Source organism: Hippocampus zosterae, chromosome 11 (genome assembly GCF_025434085.1).
Source record: "Hippocampus zosterae strain Florida chromosome 11, ASM2543408v3, whole genome shotgun sequence".
Lineage (NCBI taxonomy): Eukaryota > Metazoa > Chordata > Actinopteri > Syngnathiformes > Syngnathidae > Hippocampus > Hippocampus zosterae.
In genome coordinates, this window is record NC_067461.1 from 5,503,746 (window position 1) to 5,528,052 (window position 24,307).

Sequence of the window (24,307 nt, forward strand, 5' to 3'; positions counted from 1 at the left end):
AGAATTTCTTTTTAATTCCCTGCAGACCAAATCAGTGAAAAGGAAGAAGGTCCTTACTACACTCACCTTGGAGCAGGACCCAGTGTTGCAGCCGTGAGGGAACTGATGGAGACCAGGTAAAGTACCTTCATTCACAAACTACTATTCAAAAGCCATTTGAGTTGTTTTTTTTCGATACCAATGTACAAGTAGAAAAATTATCCCGCACTATGACCGTCTTATAAGTAATGTTTGTTCCACTACCTTCTTTTGTTGGTGGAGCACTGACTCCATTTTCTTGATATCAAACTTAAGGCCCATGTACTCTTTGTACTTACTAGTCAGACAATTCATGGAAACCAGGCATTTTACATGAGCATTTATTCACAGCGTGCTAGTTTTCATTCATAATTCAGTGCGCTCGTAAAAAATCAAATAAATGCTCAAGCAGTTTGCCGTCTTAATACTAGTGCAACTACTACCACTACTACAACAACAACTACTACTCCTCCTACTACTCCGACTACTTCTCTGATCATTGTTATGACTTCGCTGGATGTGTGTGTGGGCGTGTTCACCGCCGATCATGCTGAGCGTGTCAAGTACGGGCTTGGTGGAATGCGGCAAGGTCATCGCCAAGGAGTCTTCCATTAAAAGGAAGCACGCTCAGCATGTGCACCTGACACACACTTGACAACACACACAAACACGCGCGCACACACACACGACATGTTGGGACAGGAAAACAGTGATGTAACCGACATGGGAGACTGTGTAAAACAGCAGTCTTCATTGGGTTAGGGGTGTCAAATGTGTTTTCATTTCGCCCACGTCGTAGTTAGGGTTGTTCTCGGGACCAAACAGTGTATAGTGGCGAGACAGTAGCTTAGCTGCATTGAGTTTGTTTACAGAGGCATTTGGCTAGAGCGCAAGGCAGTGAAACTTAATTAAACAGAATGTAATGACAAACCTTTGGCCACCTAAGGGCTGTATAATACAGTCATTTAAAATAACAAAGACGAGTTTCACAGCAACTGTAAGTGACTCAGTAAGCTGCAGTAATAATAGTTTCTCACAAAGGATAAAAAAAAATGATATTCCCGTGAGCATTGTGATACTGTTTGTCTGTCTACGTGTGTTGCTGCAGTCTGCGTTCAAATATCCAAGAGTTGTCACAGCGCCAGTTTTCAGTGGCTTTTTTTGGGGTCTGTTAACTTTTTTAAGTTCTGTGTGGGAACCCTAATAATCAACCACAACAAATAATTCAGTCTGCATTTTTTATGAATATTTCTATGGCAAGTTTTGAACAGAAGGCAAACAATGATTTTTGCGGGCCACATAAAACAATGTGGGTGGCTGGATTGTGGCCCATGGGCCCCGTAGTTTGGCACTTAGGTGTAGCGAGTGAAATATCAATTGGTCCTCTGCATATTTGTGTCACAGATACGGCGCCAAGGGAAATGCGGTGCGGTTGGAAGTTGTTGTCTACACTGGAAAAGAAGGAAAGAGCTCCCAGGGATGTCCAATTGCTAAATGGGTATGTGGCAAGCATGTGTAAATACAGTGTGTGTGTGTATGTACAGTATGTATATATACATTACATATGTATATACAGTATACAGTATATATAATTTGATTTAATCCCATAAGGCAATAATAATGGCAGCTGTGTGTGTGTGTGTATACGATCACATGACAGGTTGTCCGGCGAGGCAGCGAGGAGGAGAAGCTGCTGTGTTTAGTGCGGCAGCGGCCAGGGCACCACTGTGACACCGCCGTGCTGGTCATCCTCATCCTGGCCTGGGAGGGAATACCGCGAGCGGTAGCGGACCACCTCTACCAGGAGCTCACAGAAACCCTCTTCAAATACGGCTCGCCCACCAGCCGACGCTGCGCCCTCAATGAAGAGTAAGCGCTTAAGCTACATTTAGACCGTATGCGAAGGCGGAAGGCTTCATTTCATTTGCAATATAATCACGATTTGATCAAACACGATTTCCTTATTTGGCTGATAAATTGGAACGTTTGTGCTAATGGAGGACCTGTCGTGTGAGCAACAATAGCAGTCTGATGTGTGCTGCACTTGTAAAATAAAATAAAAGTGTTGACGAGTCTGTGATATTTGCACAGAGGTGCTCCAGAACGGGACGTAACTTATTTATTGATCATTGATTGGCGTGTGGGCGGCCCGGTAGTCCAGTGGTTAGCACGTCGGCTTCACAGTGCAGAGGTGCCGGGTTCGATTCCAGTTCCGGCCTCCCTATGTGGAGTTTGCATGTTCTCCCCGGGCCTGCGTGGGTTTTCTCCGGGTGCTCCGGTTTCCTCCCACATTCCAAAAATATGCATGGCAGCCTGATTGAACACTCTAAATTGTCCCTAGGTGTGAGTGTGAGTGCGAATGGTTGTTCGTCTCTCTGTGCCCTGCGATTGGCTGGCAACCGATTCAGGGTGTCCCCCGCCTACTGCCCGGAGACAGCTGGGATAGGCTCCAGCACCCCCCGCGACCCTAGTGAGGATCAAGCGGTTAGGAAGATAAATGAATGAATGAATGAATGATTGGCGTGTCCTACGGATACAAAGTTTAAATGTGGCCTTCTCTACATCAGCCTTTCAGCCCTGCTCCCTTTTTTCTTTCCCCCTCCGCAGTCGCACTTGCGCCTGTCAAGGTTTGGACCCGGATACTTGCGGAGCATCCTTCTCCTTCGGCTGCTCGTGGAGTATGTACTTCAATGGCTGCAAGTTTGCCCGCAGCAAAGTGCCACGCAAATTCCGCCTGCTTGGTGACTACCGGGAGCAGGTACGGGATTATTGCCACGTGACTGCTGTCATAACCAAAATAATCACGATTATCGGTATTATCCCTCTACTGCAGTTGTTGTCAACCCAAAAATCCCATTCATATTTGCCATGTAGTGATTCTCAAGTTTTGTACCACCTAAAAAAAAATGGATACGGTTTTAATAGCTCATCTTAATGACTTGCAGGAGGAGAAGGTAGAGAAAAACCTCCAGAGTCTTGCCACTGACCTTGCACCACTGTACAAGTGCCTCGCTCCCGAAGCCTTCCAGAACCAGGTACGAAAACGTTTTTACTTCACATTTCCGACCCAGTTTTGAATCCCCCAGGCTTTCAGTATACTCGGGGTCAACTCCACCATGATTGATCTTGTTTTCTTTTCATTTATTCGTAAATGAAAAGAAAACAATACTACTCATTTTCTTGTCATCACCTCAACCCAAATGTTCCTGCATCTCTTTTCCAGGTGGAACAAGAAGAGAAAGGGGACTCCTGCCGGCTCGGCTGGAGGGAGGGGCGTCCGTTTTCAGGAGTCACGGCTTGCGTGGACTTTTGTGCGCATGCTCACAAGGACAACCACAACATGAATAACGGCAGCACTGTGGTAAGAGAGTTATTATGTACACTGCAGCTGCTATCTCCACTCCGTACCGGGCCACATAAAGAAACCGGACAAAAAATATATTTTATTGATCATCAGATCAAAACAGGTCTGCTGTGAAAATAATAATAAATAAAATAAATAAATAAATAAAAAGTTGGACACCACTCTGACAAAAGATGCTCCAAGTCCTTCCAAAGCTCGTTGTTTTGCTTGGTGACACTTCTCCTTGTTTTTCGTTCAGGTTTGCACTTTAACGAAGGAAGATAACCGCGCGGTTCGGAACATACCCGAAGACGAGCAGCTCCACGTTCTTCCGCTTTACAAGATCGCCGACAGGGATGAGTTTGGTCGCGTTGAAGGACAGTGGGGCAAGATCCAAACCGGTGCCCTCCAGGTTCTATCATCCTTCCCAAGAGAGGTAAGCAGATATTGAAAATCGCTTACGGCCATGGCCAATGAAATTGTGAATTTGACTCGTTTATTGATTTTTGTCTGTTTCTTGTCAGGTGCGTCTGCTAGCCGAGCCGGTGAAATCGGCCCGCAAGATGAGGCAAGAAGCTCGTTTGAAAGCTCAAGCTGAGAAGTTGGAGAAGAAGCTTGGTTTGATCCCGCTCACTCCTGCTAAAGTGAAGCGAGAAACCCCGACCAAAGGTGGTAAGTCATTGATCAAGTGACAGATCGCTTTCACTTTCTACAGTGTGGAAGATTGATGAGCCTAAAACCGGCGAAGTTGCAATTTTTCAACCCCCACAGAATATTTTGTTCTGTGACACTGTTGGAACCAAACCCACCAAGAGTCGAAAGTCTTTGACCAGAAAAATGAATTTCTCGCTTTTTCTCTTTATAATTCGCAGATGGATTGATTTTAGTAAAAATGTCGGTTTCTGCCCAAAATGTGAAAACCCCCCCCACAATTTTTATGAATAGAAACATGTCAAATGACCATGATGCTGATCCACCGCATGGCTCAAGTCTAAATTTTTTACATCTCCTCCAACCCTAACCATCAACATAACATAAAACCCTGTCGGTGAAATGCTTTGTTGTTGTGTTTATGCATGATGTTACTTTGACAATAAGATTTCACATCTTAACATTCCTCCCGGCCCGCAGACAATTCCTGATGACACTGAGGCAGGTCCTAGTCAGTCAAGAGAGGATCCTACCACTACTCAGCCACAGTAGAAAAAGGACTACATGAGGAAGGAGAGGCAAATGGAATTCAGGAACAAGAAGCAGGGACAGAACGAGGAGAGACAGGAGGTGACACAGAGAGAGGAAGTAACGATGACATTTACAAGCCAAATCAACCTGACCCTAAAGAGCAACGCAGACAATATTATTGCTTATTTTGCTCAATTATGATGAATTAGAAAAGAGAAGTGGCGGCCCGGTAGTCCAGTGGTTAGCACGTCGGCTTCACAGTGCAGAGGTACCGGGTTCGATTCCAGCTGCGGCCTCCCTGTGTGGAGTTTGCATGTTCTCCCCGGGCCTGCGTGGGTTTTCTCCGGGTGCTCCGGTTTTCTCCCACATTCCAAAAATATGCATGGCAGGCTGATTGAACGCTCTAAATTGTCCCTAGGTGTGAGTGTGAGTGCGAATGGTTGTTCGTCTCTGTGTGCCCTGCGATTGGCTGGCAAACGATTCAGGGTGTCCCCCGCCTACTGCCCGGAGACAGCTGGGATAGGCTCCAGCACCTCCCGCGACCCTAGTGAGGATCAAGCGGTTAGGAAGATGAATGAATGAATGAATGACAAGAAGCAACGGCACAGCAAAACAGCCAAGATTCAATCACCTTCACGTGACTGGTTAACTTGCTCTACCAACTGCCACCCTTCGTAGCAGATGACAGCAGCAAGACCAGCTGGTCACGCGCTGTCATCTTGGAGTGGGCGGGGCAACAGCAACATGATGGGCAGCTGTGGCTCATTTCATAGAACAGGTTTGCAAATTGACCGAAGGTTCAACTGTTTGAATCTTTGTTTTGTTTGCTGGTCTTGCTGGGGACACTAGCCAAGATCATTCAGGCTTTTCAGCTTTTTAGCCTGCTCTAGTCTACTGTACGTTTTTGTTTATCGATGACAAGACGATAGATGAAAACACGTGGCCAGTCAGTCTGTGTGTTCAAAGGCGCTGTGGCGAATTGCGGCAAATTCTAGGACGAATTGAATTTCACAGGCAGTGTACAAAGGTGTGGGATCGACACTCTGTTCTCTCCGTTGAATGCGGACTCTGTTAAATTAAGGTTCCTCGTTTGAAACAAAAAATGAAAATGACTTTCTGTTTTGAAACACTTCTGACACTCAATCGGTGTGAGTGTCAATTTTAATAGGATCGTTGGAGATAGGCACTCAGAAATAACGACAAGACACTTCTGGCTACCAACAATAGGCACTTTATTGGTCCCACACAGAAATGATAACACAGTTCAAACAAGTTGTATGAAGCTAAAGAACTCTTACCGTATGCCATTAGGGTGGAGAGCCAACACCCTCAGCAGAGTGAGCTTCAATACGAGCTGGGCGTTCGTACGTTAACCCACAGCGGACTCTGCTGAGGAGCATCGCTCCCCTCCTTTTATCCTCTAAAGTGTGTGCATCGGGAGGGGTGAGTGGCCATTCTCATCCCTCCCTACGCCACACTGTTTGTTGTGTAATCAAGTGGCATTGATCACAATCAAGTTTTGACAATTCAAGCAAAGCAGACTATGAAGTCGTCAAAGCAGGCTCAATAGTTTATCTCTGAAGTCGTCAAGGCAGGCTCCAGAGTCCATCTCTGAAATTGCTTAGGCAAGCAAGTCACCAAGTCATGCGATCATCTCAAAGCAGTTTTTCACTGAGAAGATATACATTGATTAAAGAAAACATCACAAAATATCTTAATATACCACTTTCAGTACAGTGTCTTTAATCCATTTGGGGGTTTTTTTGCTTTCAAAACAGAGCAACATGCCCTTTACAACAAAATATCGCCTCGCCCTGCCAGCGTGGACCGGTGCCAAGCCAGCACTTACAGTCAAAACACCAGCAACTATCACCAACAGAGGGACCTCGTGTCCCCCACCCACCACCGCCACTCACCCAGCTTCCCGTTCGGAACAAGCCGCTCGGTCCCGCCGTATCAGACCACCAACGAGGCGCTGAACTGTTACCCCGGCGGCTACCCGTGTTCTTTTAAACGTGAGCCCGACGAGGCGCTCTCTCCGCCACGGAGACCCTCGACCAGCTGCAGCACCCCTCCATCCTCCGCCTTCTCCCCACGACCTACCTCTGAGGGCCTCTACAGCAGGCTGAACGGACTCCACGGCTTCGAAGAGGAAGTGAAGCAGGAGGAGGTGTGGTCGGACAGCGAGCACAACTTCCTGGACCACGACATCGGCGGCGTGGCGGTGGCGCCGGCGCACGGCTCCATCCTCATCGAGTGCGCGCGGCGGGAGCTGCACGCCACCACGCCCATCCTCAAACCCGACCGCCGCCACCCCACGCGCATCTCCCTGGTCTTCTACCAGCACAAGTCCCTCAACGAGCCAGGCCACGGGATGGCCATGTGGGATGCCAAGATGGCCAAGAGGGAGCGGGAGAGGGAGGAGGAGGAGGAAGAGGAGAGGTTGAGGATGGAGGAAGGCGGGAGTGGACGAGGAAGGCAGATGGAGGAGGGGGCGGGATCGGACGGGCAGGCCGCGTGGAAGGCCGGGGACGTCCCCACGCGGCAAACGTGGACGCTACCGAGGGACGGGGTCATCACCGTGTCCCCTTACGCCCTCACGCAAGTGACAGGTCCTTACAACAGCTGGACATAGTCAACACACACACACACACACACTGTGCTTATTTATGCCTTACCTCAATCAACTTGAGACTGCTTATCTTGTTTTTTTTTTTTTTTTTTACCTGGTTTTAATCATGCTCTTCTGATACCTGTCTATCGAAAGCCATTTGAGTATTTATTCAATATCCTTCATATTTACCTTCAAGTCTTTTGACGTGATGGTCCAACACTGGCATACTAGTAGGACAACCACATGTAAAGTGAAGCAAATGAAATAAAATCATTTATTTTTTTTTAAATCTGTTCACTCGTAGAATGACTGTATCTTACTAGTCGTGTTTTTCCCTACTGCTACGACCAGTTTTGGGCCTTCCCGTATGGTATTGGCATATGAAGCATTATTTGATATACTTCATATCCATCTTAAAGTTGTAGCAAGCCAGAAGTGGGACCCGCAGTGGGAAAAAAAAACACTTCTAGCAAGACACTTATTCTACCAATAAGGAAAAAAGAGTACATGGGTACCTTAAGCTAGTGCGCAGTTTTTCCTCACAAATAAACATGTAGTCGTGTTGCTGGTATGACAAAGTTGTCCAACTTTTGTGCAGAAATGTCACGGAAGGCTGAATTGTCTTCCTACTTAGCTGGTAGGAAAAACAACAACTTGACTAGGAAGACAGTCATTGTTGGAGATGGAATGAATACTCAAACGGCTCACCTTTGTGCTCCTTCGTCTTCCTTGGTAGGGAAGACTAAAATATTTGGGCCCCCCCCTCCCCATTCGTTTTAACTGTGAGTTTCATGTTTATAAAAGAGATGGTGCTTTGAAGCATTTTAAAATACGTTTTTTTTTCTTTTTTACTGGTTTTATATATACAATTTATATGGTATATATGTGTACACACGATAAAGAACAAGAAACGTGATTATTTATTTCTGATCATTTCTATTTAATTCCCGGTGTTTAGCCTGTTTACTGCAAGAGTCCTATGATAACCAGTTGCATCCGAATTAGAATGACAGTGGTACCTTGCTTTCGTTTCCGGTTCAGTGCCATTCTCACTGTACACACTATATCTCATGGCTCTATTTAACTACGGATGATCTCATGTAGCATAATGGCTTCACACATCTGCTTCTCTGGTTTCTGTTGTGAATGAAAAACATGATTTGTTGTCTGGAGGGTTGCTAAGAAGCACTTCCCCCACCCTCCCCCATTTTTTCCTCAAGCCTCACTTGAACACTTGTCCCAAACGTTTTTTTTTTAAAAACACTTAGCATTCAGAATAATTTTAATTTACGTCAACAAAAAAGTGCTTATTATGAGCGGCACTTATTTTATGTATGTTCACGTTCTTGGAAAATTTGAATTATTGGAGTTGGGGTTATAGGATTTTGGAACCTTTTCTGACTCACTGTACATGTACATTGGTGCTTGTTAAAACCTCTATTTGTCACATAGGCCAACATATTGCCAATTTTTTTTTACTGTATTTCTATCCAAAAGGTGGGGTGCAAAGATACCGATTTCCACCATCTTAACCGATTTTTTTAAATGTTGGACTTCACTTTTGTTGACGCCCATCATCCATTTAAAGGAGTTTTTGACAATTTCGTATTTCCTCCACAGCATCTGACAGTCTAAATAAGGTGATTTTATTTCATTTTAAAATCCAAAACATCATATTAAGGACTTGAGAGAAATAGATGCACAAATGTCACACAACTTGTGATGTAACTGTCTTGGTGCTAATAGGACAAGTTAGTTCACTGACTCAACCTGGTTTTATACTTATTACGGATGGTGCTCTTTCTAAAATGGAAAAAAATAAAAATATGTTGGAAGTCTACACAAAAGTAGTTTTGATGCTGTTGTGACACACATTTGATCATGGTGTATTTTTAATGTTAAATGCAAATCATAGTCCAGTTCCAATGTCTTCCGGAACAACAAAAACACAATGAAATGAATGTAAGCATGTTTGGAATCAGTTGATTTACCAGTAACCCCATTTTAAAAAAAACATGTTATATCAGCTCACATCACAAAATGACAAGAGAGTTTTTTTTTTCATCAACCACAAGCTATCACCAGCATTTAAAAAAAACTTAGTGGAGAAGAAACGTTTTACTAGTTTAAATGCTGTGTAAATATGTATGTGAACTATATTGTTTTTACTGTACTGTGTGTAGACATGGATGCTCTTGCTTATTTTGCAAAAGAATTACTGTGTGTGGCAAAAAAATATATATAATTATTCATTTTAGACTTGAGAAGAGACTACATTTTGCATTTCTTTTATGGATGTCTGATCTCTTTTGGGATTGTGAAATAAAGTCATATTTATATTTTGGACTCAATCATAATATTCTGTTTATGGTTTGTCACATTTATAAGCAACTGTTTCATAAACGCTCTACTTTGATTTTGTTCTGTAAGGATCTGTTTTATAGCCCACTCTTAACGTTTATTCCCACAAAACAATGCAGTGCTTTATGTACAGTACTATATTAACGTTTGACTTCATGCTGTGGAGTTTGTTCTCCTGGTGTGTCAGGATGAGTCAATCACTTAATTTGATGCACTGTGATTCCAGAACCAATAATGAGATTGACTTTAACCTTTAAAAATATTATGGTTACATATATACAAAATTCTGTAATTAAAAAAGATATTTTAAAGAAATTACAATATGTCATTTTGAAATTGTGTCAAACTGATTAGATTGATATCTTACTACCAAATTAATATTTTGATTTACAAAATAAAAACAAAACAGTATTGGACCCATTATTAAATTATATAGGCATTCAATTTTACTTAATACGGCAGGTGGCTGTAATTTATTTAATTTAATGCGGCAATAAACTGGTGCCTGACGGCCATATCTAGGTTTTCGTTTTATATAGACCAAGGTTCCAATTTGTTTTTCAAATTAATGATATAATTACATTAGCTCACAATAAAAAAAACATAAACATGATCATTAGGCTCTAATAAATATAATAAGATATTTCTTTACCTTTTAAGTGGCATTTGCGCAGGTTAATCAGTATGATTTAATAATTTGCAGCTATTCACTGATGTTTGGGCGGTAAAGGCTTCCGTACGCGAGTGGCTACGGTGTGACGCAGCGGGTTTAACGGGCAGACAATTTCTACTGTCAAGATGGCGACATCGGAACCGGTAAGTGGAGCAAGTGCTCAGAAAATCCCCTCCCCTAAAAATAACTACATTCCCTCTGTGTTTGACCACTTTGTAATTTAGGATCACATAGTGGGAATGGCTTCGAGTATATTCAAAGACGTCGGTCGCAAAGGGCGTCTTTTGGCGTGGATAGCTGTTAGCAGCATTTAGCATCCAGTCAGTGGCTTACTTTGTCGGCAGGGAAGGGAGGCTTGGCTAGTTGGGCGTCGCATCATTCAAACTCCATTCAGTGACTTGTTAGGATGAAATAAAAGCACGCAATAGGCTTATCTGTTCTAAATGTTAATGCTTCTACATTTTCGTGGCAACTTAAATAAGATTTAACTGAACGTCGTCTTGAATCGTCTATTCAATTGTGACACGTGTGTGAATATGTAAGCTTGAAGCTAGGCTAGCCTTAATGCTAGCACTAATGGCTAATAAAATAATCATTAACGACAAAGAAAATTGCCGCAACGTTAACAGTCGTGGCTTTCGCGAACGTATTTTTCTGGAATTGCCCGGTGTAGAGTAGCCAGTGTTGTAGATCATTTCGATTAATCTGTAAAGTAGTCGATTCTGCTGACTGTTCTCCTGTGGTGATTTTGGGTTTGGGCACTTTCGTTTGATCAGTTTCCTCATTTCGACCCTTCAGTGGTCTTTAAAGTTACACGTTGACACTTAAGGCGAGGAACGCGTAGAATAAAGCTGAGTTACCACTTGAGGAAAGTCAACGCACCTTGAATAGTTATCTTGAAATGAATACGTTAGTGTTTTTTAATCAAGAAAACTAGCACTGGGTTGTATACTAGTGACATCCAACTGTAAAGGGGCATTCGAGTGGAGTAAGCTTGACTAGTCTGTCCAACACCTCACATGCAGTGAACCCTATCTATTTGCAATGCAGGACCTAATGACAACATACGCTATCTTTATACTTGGTGACAAGTTGTTACTTGAAATCTAGAATGTTTCTCTTCTTGATCAAAAGTGCATTTTTCAACCAAATTGTTACATGAAAATTTTTGTCAGAAGGTGGGGGTTTACTCTATGAGGCTACAAAGAAGTGATTACTACACTCTTTTTAATCAATGCTCACCAATGTATTTTTTTTCCTTTTGTTTCCATGCAGAAGACACCCGAAACTGACGAGCAGCAATCCGACGGCCAAGTCACAAACCAGGAACAGTACATCAAACACCCTTTGCAAAACAGGTGAGAATGAAAACATGCGAGAAGCAAAGCAAACCCAATAAAGCTCATATTTTCATGACCATCCGGTGCACTGTACTAAAAAGCGTAGTGTCAGTTACCGGTTATATTCCTGCATTTAACGCATACACAAGACATATTGTATTATTTGACGCAGGCATAAACATAAAATGTAACACAAACACAAAATGTACGCTAGCTTAAAAAATACGGTAGTATACATTCACATTCAACAATGTACTCAAGTTATTATTATTATTTTTTTTTAATCAATCCTCATTCTCAAATCCATCCAAGTCCTAATCTTCTGTATCTGAAACAAACATCTGGCCAAATTCACAATCAAACATGCCAGGTTCCCTCACGTCACAGTCAGTCTCGTTGCCGTGCGGCTCCTCCGCTTTTGGGAAAGCTCGAAAGGTGCAAGCAGACGGTGGCCGAATCCTTTTCAATCCATTCACAAATTGTTGCGTCACTCGCTCGGCGCTGCCGCCCAGTCTTAGTAAACCTGCGTTTGCCATCGCTCGCAACTTCCCTTTGGCCATTTGTGTCCGTTGCCGTGGCAACCCATTGCGACAGTACAAGCCGACTTCACACGCCCCGTTGTGCGTATCGCTACCGTTTGGTCCCCTTCTTCTCGACAGTGTGACTCACCGGGATGACGAAAGTGAGCAGCACCTCGTTCGTCCTTGTTGGTGATGCGGTTGGGCTGGATGTGTTTGTCGGCAATCCATTTTTTGTATTTCAAATGTATTTAAGTATGTCCCACATCACTTGCCGTAGCCTAAGCGGGTATGTCAGAATGTGGGAATTGGTAGCGAGAGCAGTCGATAATGGAAGCCAAGTCAGGCTGGCAGAGCGGCAGAATGAAGGGATAAAATCTCCAAGAAAGCATCTTTATTGAATGTAATGCAGAACATTGCACTTTTCACTGCAGTAGTAGCAGAAGATGGCCAGGTTTGCTTTGCAATCGGACGGATGTTGCTGCGCCACGGGCATTCTCGCCCCGATGGAGAGATGGTGCCGTTTCATAAAACGAAAGCACCAAGGCACCATCGATTAGTGGATCTTGAGTTCTCTTGAATCTGCTCGATTGCCACGGTCCTCTGCGAAATTGACACCTTGCACTTTAAACTGTGCTTCGTTAGCGTGTCCCTTCGTAGGTGCCATTTTCGGGATGTAAATGCACGTGCTATGCTATTGTCCGCGTGCTGTTCTATCCGCCTCTATGGAAGCAGCTTGTCAACACAACATCAATCAAGCGGAACCCTCAACGAAGTCACACAACAACATTCACAGATTTTGAAACTCGGTGCATAGAAAAGGCGACGCGCATTATTAAGCGCCCCGTCCATTTGGGAGAAAATTTAAGACTTTTATGTGTCCATTTCGCTCGTGAAAATACGGTAGTCGAAGCTTTTTCGATGGCAAGCGTGTTGCTTTCAAAGACACATCAGAGTATTAGACAGATATATTCTGGGTGCAGCATTATCAAAAGCGGCTGGCATGCTTATTGATTGATTGATTGATTGATATTTATTTTTTTCATCATGATCGTCAAAACGCCTGGTCCATTGTTGCAGGGTGTACACAAACAGGCATCTGTCGACCCTATCACTGTTGACGGCTTGGCTGCAGGGTGTGTGTGTGTGTGTGGGTGGCTGGGCAGTCCGGTAGTGTCGGTGGGTGGGATGAATGTTGCAAGGGGAGTCACGGAGTTCAGCTGATGGCCCCAGTTGCCCCCGCTGGCCCCGCCCACTCTCCCAAACAAATGAAAGAATCACCTCAGTGGCCGTAAACAAAGGCCGCGCTTGTTTGCTGCGCTTTTCACTCTTGCCGGGCATTTGTAATGCGTTCTGGCAGCATTGTCGTCTTGCGACCCGTCCCCTGTTTATCGCTCTCGTCGGCTGCCCATGGTGCTTGGGAACAACACTGGCCGATGCCAATGTTGAAGGCGTGAGACGTTGTCGCGTGGACTCTAAGAGAGCGTGTCCGCCCATTAGGTCCTTCATTAATTCATTCAAAAGTTATTTGCCACAAGTGTGTGAAAGCTGACTGTTTATTGTTGTCCCCCCTCCCCTCCCCCACGTCTCAGATGGGCCCTGTGGTATTTCAAAAATGACAAAAGCAAAAGCTGGACGGAAAACCTGCGTCTCATTTCCAAGTTTGACACGGTGGAGGACTTCTGGGCGTGAGTATTCTTTTCCTGTGCACTCAAATCAGCTTTTCCATCGCTGCTCCTCCCTGAAATTGGACATCATGGTGTTCCCACGCTAGAGCACGTTTCATTCATTCTTTAATTTGGGAAAATTATCCAATCCCCATGACAAAAAAAACTTTAGGATTTATTTGTTTGACCTAAACTGTTCTTTCGTTGTTGTGCTTATCCACTAAGATAAAGGAAAATGAAGGAAACTTGTATACAAATGTATTAAATATACATCCTGATTTCCAATTAGTAACATCACATATATCGTAATCTCTCGTGTATAAGATGCTTTTTTTTCCTCCCCTAAAATCTTCATTAAAAATCTTAGGTTCGTGTTATACTTGTGTAGGTACAATGAAAATTTGTTTTCACGTTATATAAAAATATCCAGGTACATAGGGGTTGTGAAAAAGTACACAAAGGCAAACGTGACAATTTATTTTCCCATAGACATTAAAAGTGTGCCCCCCCCCCCCCCCAAAGAATGTGAGAGAAGTAAAAGTGTCTTGGGTTCACTGCAAATTAGCTCGTGCAGGGCTCGGTCTTCCATCATCATGCTGCGAGTCATCACCAGTGGTAACTGAACGCTTTTACTGTTCAACAAAAGAGCAACACCGCCCCAAAAGCTGCTTTAGACCCGTTACGGCGCTACCAGTTTCCAACAGAATATTCTGCGAATGTGTGGCTGTTTGTAAATGAATCACTGAGCAGCCCAAAAAAAATAATAGCAGCGCACGCAACCCCCCGGTAGAAGAACTCGAATCTCATCCAAGCCGAAATGCCGCCTTCCTAAACATTTCCCAGGGCAAATAATAGCAATCGAAAGACTGTGTTCCACCCTAAAATTGTTTCAAAACCGGATACGACCAGTTCTCCGTCATATTTTAGGACTGTCTGGACACACAGGTTTGTCCAAGACCGCCTCTCATCTGACTGCCGTTGTTTTTCTCTTAGCCCAGGAAGATGGTCTTGTCAGTCAGACTTGGTCCGCGAATGAAACGGGAACAACGCTGCTGACCAAAAACAGAAACACGTCTAATTGAGTCGCTATTGAGCAGCTCAGCAGAGAATACGCAGAAATCAGTTCATGATTGTACAAGTGGTACCTTGACTTGGTCAATTTCATTCCGGAGCTCCCATCAAAGAGCATTTTTCCCTTTCTGAGGCTTTTTTTTTTTTTTTTGCTCCTTCTAGACTATACAACCACATACAGCAGCCCAGCAAGCTCATCTATGGCTGTGATTATTGCTTATTCAAGGTACTCGCCTCCTACCAAACAAAGCCCGCAAATCTGCCGCTTTTGAGACTGACGCGCGTGTGCGAACGTTGCAGGACGGCATCAAGCCCATGTGGGAGGACGACCGCAACAAACTGGGGGGACGCTGGCTGATGACACTCAATAAAGTCCAGCGGCACAACGACCTCGACCGCTACTGGATGGAGACGGTGAGTGGGCGCACCGAGCGCCGTTTGGTATTTCCCGACATTTAGGCACAGTGTTAATGCGGTGCATAAAGTTGAGGAAGTGACAACTCGAGGCCCCTACTGGGCGCGCTGACGTATGTGTCATGCGTGTTTATGACGGCGCGTGCGTTTCCACAGCTCCTGTGTTTGGTGGGCGAGTCGTTTGACGAGGCGAGCGATGACGTGTGCGGAGCCGTGGTCAACGTCAGGCACAAAGCGGACAAAATATCCATCTGGACCAGCAACTGCCAAAACCGGGAGGCCATCATGAAGATCGGGTGAGCGCCTTGTTTTGGTTTCTTTCACACTCGCATCAGCTACATGTGCGTCTCCTTCAGAGGTTAGTAGAGGTCACGAAAACCAGAAAATGAAACTTCCAAAAAATATTTTTGTAAATAAAATGAAAATGATGATAAGTAGCTGAAACTACATTTCAAAATGTCTTTGTTTTGGTCTTTGTGAATTAATTTCATGCATGAGCATTCGGGCGGGGTGGTTCAATTTGTATTTTTTTCAATTTTATTTATTTATATTTTATTTTTGGAAAAACGTGATGTTGTTCCAGCTAGTCCCCCCTCCTCGCCCTTTATAGACATTTTTTCGTTTTCTTTATTTTGTGGGCTTTCGGTAACCATAATAACCGTGGCGTCATCACAAATTGGTCAACAAATCTGCGCCCCAGCAGTCTACACAAACGGTATGAAGTCATTAGACTTGGACGACGTCGATTATTTGTCGCCCCTGCGTGGGCAGGGATGCAGAAACATCATTTTGCCATCAATGAACTAAACCGACCACCACCAAGCTGCCACCAGAGGACGCCAAAGTAATATTTGGACGCCGCACCTCCCTTACTCGCCTCACTTGAGGCAATTAAAATTTGGTTAATTAAGGCTTAACCAAATGTTACCGGTTGCTTGTTTTATTTTGTTTCATTTTTTTAAACGCACTCATGGTAAAATAAGGTGAGCCCAAGACGGAGGCCTCAGCCTAATTGTTCAAGTTTCTCTCCTTCGGCAGGGAAACCTACAAGGACCTTCTGAGCATCCCCAGCAAAGCCATGCTCGGCTACCAATCACACGACGACACGTCCAGCAAGAGCGGCTCCACCACTAAGAACATGTACTCCATTTGAAAAGGCCCTCACCGTCGCCACGCCGACCGCCCACGTTTAGATTTTAACAACAATTGCAAGCCCAAACCGTCATCATGTTAACATTTCGAGTTGGAGTCAACTACGATATAGTGTTGTTACCTTTCACTGAAAAACAAACAAATACACTGCTGCTCAATTTCAGTGTGTTCTGATTTGCATCAGAGCAAAAAAAGAAATAACAGATGGGAAAACGGTATGCACCTGAAATGGTTGAAGAGCAGTTTTAACTTGATTTATTCCCTCAAGTGTTACACAATAAGCGGACAGGCCATCTTGAATAATCTACAATATGTTTGGTTTATGAAAAAAAAAACGCAACTGTCGCCACGCTCTCCAGTGGTTTGGATTTTTAAGGCCACTTATTATTTCAGCTATGCTGGAATTGTGGATTATCGCTTGTAGTATTTGTTTTGTTTCCTCCCTTTTGCCCTCTTTACATTTATTTATAATGTATGACTTGCAGTTGACAGCGATTTTTTTTTTGTTAAAGATGAAAATCTGGACTACTGCATTCTTGGAGGACATTTTTTACAGTGTACCATACAGTAAAGATAATGACCCAATTTGTGTGTGTGTGTGATTTTCACTGTTCTCTCGCTAACAAATTGTAGATAATGACACTTGCTATCTCTCTTTATTTCTCTCTCTCGATGCAACCTGAAAAAAAATATTGTGAATGATCTTTTTTTCCCCCCTTTGCATAGTGTATCTTTATCTGTTCTCCCAGGATGTATATTACCTTCTTTCAAGTAAAGGTGAAATGCTTTGCATTAAAAAAAACACATGCTGTCCTATGTTGTCTTTATAGTACCAGCAGGCATCTCAAAAGTGCTATCACATTCACTGGTTTAATCACATTTGGGCGTGTCTGGAAAATGTAGTTGACCCACACCTAACAATTTCAAATGAGACCAGACTACTCGGTCTGAAATGTCATCTATCACCTATGGAAAGCTGTATACTAAAACCAAAAGGTAGGCAGAGCTGCAGTTAGTTTTGTCAGGACGCCCAGACGTTCAGTTTCGATAAGCAGCACATATTTGATGAAGTTGTTCAGTGCTTCTTGTATTTAAAGTGACATGAGTTACATGTTTGTAGAGTTCAATGAACACGCTTGCAATTCAAATATTGGCGGGGGAGGGGGAGGCTATCCAAAACATTTGTCTGTTAATAACACGCACACGTGTTATTAATATGATATATTTTTGTGTTAGTAAACAGCATCCTATCAGTCTCACATTCATAAAAGTATTTTAAAAAGAAATTTTAAAAAAGCAGGTCACTTTTAAGCACCGGTGCTGCGTGACCTGCATCACCGGAAGTTGTTAGCTGTTAGCAGTCTGGGAAGTGCAGCTATCGATCAGTGCTGTTGCGTCTGTTATTGATATTATTATTCTCATTCAGAGTGTGTTTCATTTACAATTTACTGAGGGCGCGGGTAGATAATGGGAATCTGGAGTGCCCGGAGAAGCATTTTAAAACGGTACACGTGAGCTACGATCGTGAATACGCTGTCCCATGCCTTCGCGACAGGTCTCTACTAAGGTACGTCGTGATTTGCTTTTCACAAACTTTTATGATGGTTATTACTCATCGTAGCATGCGTGCGTATGCGCGATCGCGGGAGGTTGATTGATTGTAAAATTGATCTTTGTTCAAAAAAGGTTGGGCACCCTTGCTCTAAATTGTCCTGAGGTGTGATTTTGAGTGAATTGTTATTCGCCTTTGTGTGTCCTGCGATTGGCTGGCGCCCAATTCAGTTCAGGGTATACAGTACTGTATCTTCCTAACCGCCCGAAGACTGCTGAGATAGACTCCAGCACGAAATAGAAAGTTAATGAATCCAAACGTATTTTGCTTCAATTCAATAGAGGTTGTTCTAAGTGTCTTCATGCCTGTGAGTATTGTTATATCTGTCTGCACTCTATATGGTCCAATATCAGTTGCTGAAAGAGCTCTAACAACCCAACATTTAATGCTAGCTTCATTAGCCTGTCTATGGTGTTTTGCATTGTGCTAGCATACAGCTGGGAGTGGCAGTAAACGACTTGAAGATGTTTTTCTGAATTCTTGCCAAACCTCACTCATTGTCAATTCTACCTAAAATGTTTGCTCGCCAGCCAAAATGCAAAACCGGCCCGTTAACAACTGGAATCTTGAAAAAGGAGTAACGGGTCACTCCCAAGATGTCACACACTGTACACTTAGTATTGAATGACTCATGCTTTACATAAAAAAAAATCCTGTCACTCACAATACAGTGGGCGTTTGGTTTCAGCACATTGATGTCATCCAGATTTTTGTCCACACCTTGACGAGCAGGATGACGACATCCACTAAGGATGGTGTTTGCAACATCCTAGCAACCTGGGGCTTTCGGTTTGTTTTGTTTTTTTCTGTTTTTGACATCCGAGGGATTAAAGGCATCAATACGAAATGAGTCATCTTCACAGTGCGAGTTTAGACATGAATGAACATGGACATCAATAGTCAGCCATGAGAAAATTCTCATACAGTCAAAGTTCCGGCTACCAGTTTTCGGGCTGGACCCGTGCGGCCTCCTTGTGGTTATAATTGTACATCAGTCAGATCAACATGAAGGGTCTCTCCTCCTCGCGTTGGCTGTACAGATTGGACAGCATGTAGGTGGAGAAGAAATAGAATTCCACGATGTAACTGAGCTCGAAAAGCTCCAGGTTGGTGCTTAGGATCCACTCAAAAACAGCCGACAGGTGCACGTAGTAGTAGTCATGGTGGGCGAAGCAGAAAGTGTCTGAGTGAGGCTTGGTGTTAAGGGCTAACAAGGATTCGGGCTTGGAATTCAAGGAACTTGCACGGTATTATTGCCAAATGCTCTTGTAATAATGAACCGCATATTCTCATTTTGGGAGGTTGTTTTTTTGTCATTTTTATATTAATCACCCACCAACCCCCGACACCCCCCAAAATGTTTTTAAACTTTTAAAAATAGATCTTCACAATTTTATGAAAATAAAAAAATCTAATAGGATTTAGAACATATGATATATGATAACTGGTTTGTGAAAGTGAAAGGATTTGTCTTTTGTGATAATTTGGAGAACAAATATTTTTGGGGGAAAAAGAACTCTTTTTTTTCAGGCAAGCTTTTTGTCAGGAAAAAGTTTTTATCTTGGAAAAATTTACTTTTTTTAAGTTCACATTTTTTTCAAATTTTTTTGGGGGGGCAGGGGAAATATATAATAATAATATTATATAATTTAATTTTGTTTTATTCTGTAACATATGTATTTTGAGAATGTTTCCCTTCCTTCACAGGATGCCCCAGCTCTATTTTTGAGGGAAAAAAAGTTCTTGCTTTCTTCGAAAAAATGTCATACAAAACATTTTCTTTTTTTTTCAACAAAAACGATTTTTTTTGGTCAGGAAAAAAAACTATTTTTTTCATGTTTTTTTTCATTCTACATATAATTTTAAGAAAACGAATTTTCAACCATTTGTAATCAAAAGTTGTCATCCTCTTTGAGAAAATATATTTTTGAGGAAAAAAGTATGATATAAAAAAAGCCATAATTCTATCAAATATGAACTGTATATTTTCCAGTTCCCACACTCACGTTTGGCTTGTCCAACAGTAAAGCAGCATTTTAAAAAGACTACAGTGAAATGATTATGGGTGGAATGTGACCCTGGTTGGTTGAGACGATATGCGCTACTGTTATAGGCGGGCCCACTTTGTCAACAGGATGACGCCATCTCACACCAGAGTTGGTCAGGCCTGCACACATCCTGTTCCAACACCACGGAATGACTCTATTGCATTGTCGCTTAGACTGCCTCTCCAAGTTATTACACCAAAGTAACACTTCCAAAAATATTTAGCACTCCAAGTGCGACCATCATTAAAATATAGCAGCATAATACACGACGTAAAGGTTTTATTCCCCAAATGTCTATTTCATATTTAAAGTTTGAAGTTGAAATTCAGTGATTCTTTGGCACAGCACTAGGGGGAGCTGTCGTACCACATTGGAAGACTCGCTAATAAAAACGATTGAAAAAAAGGATACAGCAGATAGTCAAGATGATCTGTAGCATCGTGAACACGATGCGCAACGGGTAGAGTAATTTCTCGTATCCCGTCAGCAGACATCTACCAGTCAGTGCGGTGAGCAGGACCGTGTAGCAGCAGATGCACATGAAGCTCACCCCTGCCCCCGCATGGTGCAGCAGGGTCAGGTACCCAGGCTGGTAGTGGGAGACAGACACACACACACACACACACACACACACATGGCTTATTACTAAGTATTACATTGTTACTAATACAGTATCTACCCGAGCATAAAGACAGTGACCAGGTGGGTAGCACTGATTACTATGTTACTGCATGGCTTTTACTACATTATTACACACATATTATTCCTGCTATCACATAATTATTACTACATTAATAGTATTTTTAATATTAATGAATTATTTTTAATTCAGTAGTTTTAATGTGAATTCAGTGACTCTGACTTCCATTACTGTACTGCATATTTAAACAGGCCAAAGCAGTACTTTTCAGAAATTCATAACTATGTTCTTACATTGTCCTTACTCCAATATTCTGTGACTACGCCATAGTTGTCCTTGTGAATTTAGGGATTGTGTGTTGTGAATAATTTGTCACCAGAGTCGACAAGGAAATATGGTATCAGTAGTTCTCTAAAAGAAACTGAGAAAATTACTGTTTATTTTAGAGTTGTTGTTCAAGGAACACCCTGCCGCTTGTAGAGCGAGGATTATACAAAAACGTTTGAAGAGCACTGTATTTCCTGTCTATCCACTGTGCAATTTTTACTGCGCAAAACAAGCCTGGCTACATACTGCAGCTCAGGAATGACGACATGTCCGAACACATGGGAGAACCGCATAAAGTACATTTGTTTGGTGAATGTCTTTGTCGGACAAGCTAAGTAGCTAGCAATCTGTACCACAACTTACGTTACAGTTTCCGGCTGCAAATGATCCCATGGAGGCCACCACGCCAAACGCCAGTGCAAACCTGCTTATGGTGGCTTGGCGCGCATTTCTTTCCATGATGTGGGCATGGTGGAATATGCAGAAGAGCAAAACTACAAAAGTAGATATTCATATCAACAGTGGGGGTTTTTTCTAAGTATATTGTGCATCTGGAAAGTACACAGGGCCAAACATAACACGGGAAAGAAAATATGAGTGTGGCGATGAAATAGACATAACATAAACACCAAAAGGTCATTTGTGCCCACGAAACATTAATTTATAGCCTTACAGTAGGTATAATGTGCACAAAAAATACTCATTTGTGGCTATGAAGTACCTATCAGGTGCACAAAAATACTAGTTTTGGCCACAAAATACTCATTTGTGTCCAGGAATTAGGTGTAGCGTGCGCATAAGAATCCTAATTTGTGGCTGCAAAAATCCTCATTTGTGCCAAAGTAAATGATTGCACACACCAAATAATAATTTTGGTTCATTTGTGAACAAAAAATACTCATTTTCTTTTGTCGGTTTTTAATGTACATTATTAGAATTTCTTTTAGTGTTTCATTTTTGGCGTCCTAATTGTCTTTTTTTTTTTTTTGTCCCAGACTTTTCATTTCGCTACATTTTTAACATCAAATATTTTGGGGGGAACACACTTTACTTTTGGAGCCAGACAGCCCTTCCTTAAATATCTCCTATTGGGTTCTGGTATGTTCTGTTCTATTCAAGTCTATTTTAACCCTTTCAGGGACAGCAGTTACTCCAGTGGACATCTTATCAGGTTATAGGTTATCATTGTTTGTACGTGGACGGGGTTAAGACTATTTATCAGTTTTTCGGACTCAAATTTTAGTTTTTTTCTTCAGCTTGTCATTATCGTGTATTGTGTGTTGAGTTTTGACATCACGCAATAAGGCTATAAGATAAAATGTGGACAAAGTAAAAGCACTGTGACTACTTTCCAGATGCACTGCATGGGGTATTGCTTCAAGTTTCGAGTCGGTAAACTCACACAGAAAGGAGCCGGCGTTGATGGTCGCTGTGAAAAGGGAATTCTCCGGGGCGTAGGCTCCACTTGTGCTGCAGGTTTTTACATGTTTTTTGCATGACTTCATATTCAGCTCTCTTATAATAACATAGTACACAATAAAACTGGTTATATTGTTGTTACCTTATGGTGGGCACTTTACAGCAGTTAGTAGTGTGATTGACAGTGCAGAAGTTCCCCCCCCACCTGAGAAAAAAAAAATCAAATGATTTGTTATTGTCATTGCACTGCCCGCGCTGGCAGCAGTAAAATCAAACTCACCAGTCCGTGAGCGAGCACACATGTCGGTTGGAGTAGGCTAAGCCATATCTGGAAGTGCGTGCCACAAGCATGGAGACATATTAAAAATACTGATAAGTAAAAGTAAAATAAAGTTGAAGTTACTGTTATAAGGTGTTTGGCAACAAGAAAATGCTTACAATGTCTGTCTTATTTATTACATGTGACAATTTGAAATTTTGGTACATATTTTAGCTAACATCATGGAAGTTGCCATGTTTGATTTGCTTTCACGGGCCACGTAAAATGACGTGGCGGGTCAGATCTGGCCCCCGGACCTTAACTTTGACGCATGTGCATTAAATTAAACATAATTGAATTCAAAGAAAAATCCAATCCTGATGCCGCCTGCCTCCATCAATATTGCGATTGTGATTTCATCTGCGGTTGTTGGTTTTTTTTCATAGCTCTGAACTTATCTAAGCACCAAATAAATAAAAATAAATAAATATTCCAACGTACATCAAATTTACCCTGCCAGCCGACAACCTTATGTTGTTGATTCAAATTCGATTAATTGTTCATCACAATTTTGAACGCAAGTAAATAATGACATTTTATGTGTGTGTGTGTATATATATCTATATATATATATAGATATATATACACACATACGATAATGTATTTATTTATTTATTGCCACCTCCTGAGTATAATTTATGCATATTTCGACCATGTAGTAATGTGACAGTTCCAGACATCAATATTTGCATTGGCATAAAAGGCATGGCAATTGGAAACAGCGGATAGACCGTCAGGAAGTCGACATCTTAGGTGTACCGGTACTTACACAGCCCACGTTCCGATGAAGGATGTCAGCGAGAGGGCCAAAGGGAAGAAAATCCAGAGCCACATGTCTCAGAAGGGGATAGAAAAAAGGTGAATTGAATATTCCCTCCGCTGCCGAGCTTATACCTACATGCTTTCTTATCAAGTCTGAGATGTCAGCTTCTGGTTCGTGTGTTCGTCGCCTCCCCGTCTGACACACCTCACCTCTGTGACAGAACAAACATGATGCAGGACGTGGCTTGGAAAGACCTGTTTGTTCGCAAAGAATCAGAGTCACCGTTTCGTTCTGTTTTTGATAGTCATTATCTTTCGTTGTGTTCATTTTTCGGTTTCGTCATTCGGTACAGCGTAATCCGCAAACGGTGATTAGAGGGAACTGGTCTTTTCTTGTTTGTTCAAGATGATTCACCGTTAACCCAAAAAGTCTTTTTCCATTCCAATTAAAAACAAACAACAACAAAAGCAATTTGTATACAGGAGGCGGAAACAATTCAAAATTATTTCAGCTATGTGGCAAGCCTTGAAATAACTTTTTTTTTAAACCTCAAAATCAAAAATCAGTACTATATTATCAATTAAAATGTAGTAATTTAGCCCTTAATCACAAAATCTCAAATGGCTTCACATGCCCACAGTTCACAAATATTGAAGACATTTTGAAAACAAGCAAATAACATTCCTGATATTATAACTCTTTCATACTACCTGTATATGAATGTACTTTTAGGATTGTAGGCCACTCCTGATCGATGGATATACTGTAGCCGTAAATTCCGCTCTGGTTAAGCGTTAGTTTGGTTAATTTTCTCTCCAGACACTTA

The 24,307-nt window shown here is 42.3% G+C and overlaps 3 protein-coding genes across 6 annotated transcripts in view; 2 read left to right on the forward strand and 1 right to left on the reverse strand.

The window, feature by feature from the left end:
- Window positions 1-7,439, forward strand: part of tet1 (tet methylcytosine dioxygenase 1) — a 32,408-nt gene extending 24,969 nt beyond the window's left edge. For 3 of the 4 annotated variants that reach the window (XM_052079832.1, XM_052079835.1, XM_052079836.1), the window contains 9 exons: window positions 26-116; window positions 1,423-1,516; window positions 1,679-1,887; window positions 2,626-2,776; window positions 2,964-3,053; window positions 3,242-3,379; window positions 3,621-3,797; window positions 3,886-4,033; window positions 6,322-7,439. In XM_052079832.1, the coding sequence (XP_051935792.1) occupies window positions 26-116; window positions 1,423-1,516; window positions 1,679-1,887; window positions 2,626-2,776; window positions 2,964-3,053; window positions 3,242-3,379; window positions 3,621-3,797; window positions 3,886-4,033; window positions 6,322-7,178 (1,955 nt within the window). In that variant the 3' untranslated portion in view covers window positions 7,179-7,439. The remainder of the gene's footprint in view (window positions 1-25; window positions 117-1,422; window positions 1,517-1,678; window positions 1,888-2,625; window positions 2,777-2,963; window positions 3,054-3,241; window positions 3,380-3,620; window positions 3,798-3,885; window positions 4,034-6,321) is intronic. The other variant, XM_052079834.1, reaches the window with a different exon arrangement.
- Window positions 7,440-10,223: 2,784 nt separating this feature from the next.
- On the forward strand, window positions 10,224-17,159 carry eif4e1c (eukaryotic translation initiation factor 4E family member 1c). Its single transcript, XM_052079917.1, has 7 exons — window positions 10,224-10,334; window positions 11,467-11,549; window positions 13,642-13,737; window positions 14,950-15,013; window positions 15,088-15,201; window positions 15,358-15,497; window positions 16,240-17,159. The coding sequence occupies exons 1-7, from the start codon at window positions 10,317-10,319 to the stop codon at window positions 16,352-16,354; spliced, it is 630 nt and encodes a 209-aa protein (XP_051935877.1). The 5' UTR covers window positions 10,224-10,316; the 3' UTR covers window positions 16,355-17,159.
- A 3-nt stretch (window positions 17,160-17,162) lies between these two features.
- Window positions 17,163-23,693, reverse strand: si:dkey-228d14.5 (uncharacterized protein LOC796266 homolog). Its single transcript, XM_052079911.1, has 7 exons — window positions 23,488-23,693; window positions 22,680-22,727; window positions 22,542-22,604; window positions 22,383-22,450; window positions 21,344-21,474; window positions 20,425-20,602; window positions 17,163-19,148 (listed from the first exon to the last, which is right to left on the reverse strand). Exons 1-7 carry the CDS (start codon window positions 23,550-23,552, stop codon window positions 18,961-18,963), a joined length of 741 nt encoding a protein of 246 aa, XP_051935871.1. The 5' UTR covers window positions 23,553-23,693; the 3' UTR covers window positions 17,163-18,960.
- Window positions 23,694-24,307: the final 614 nt, after the last annotated feature.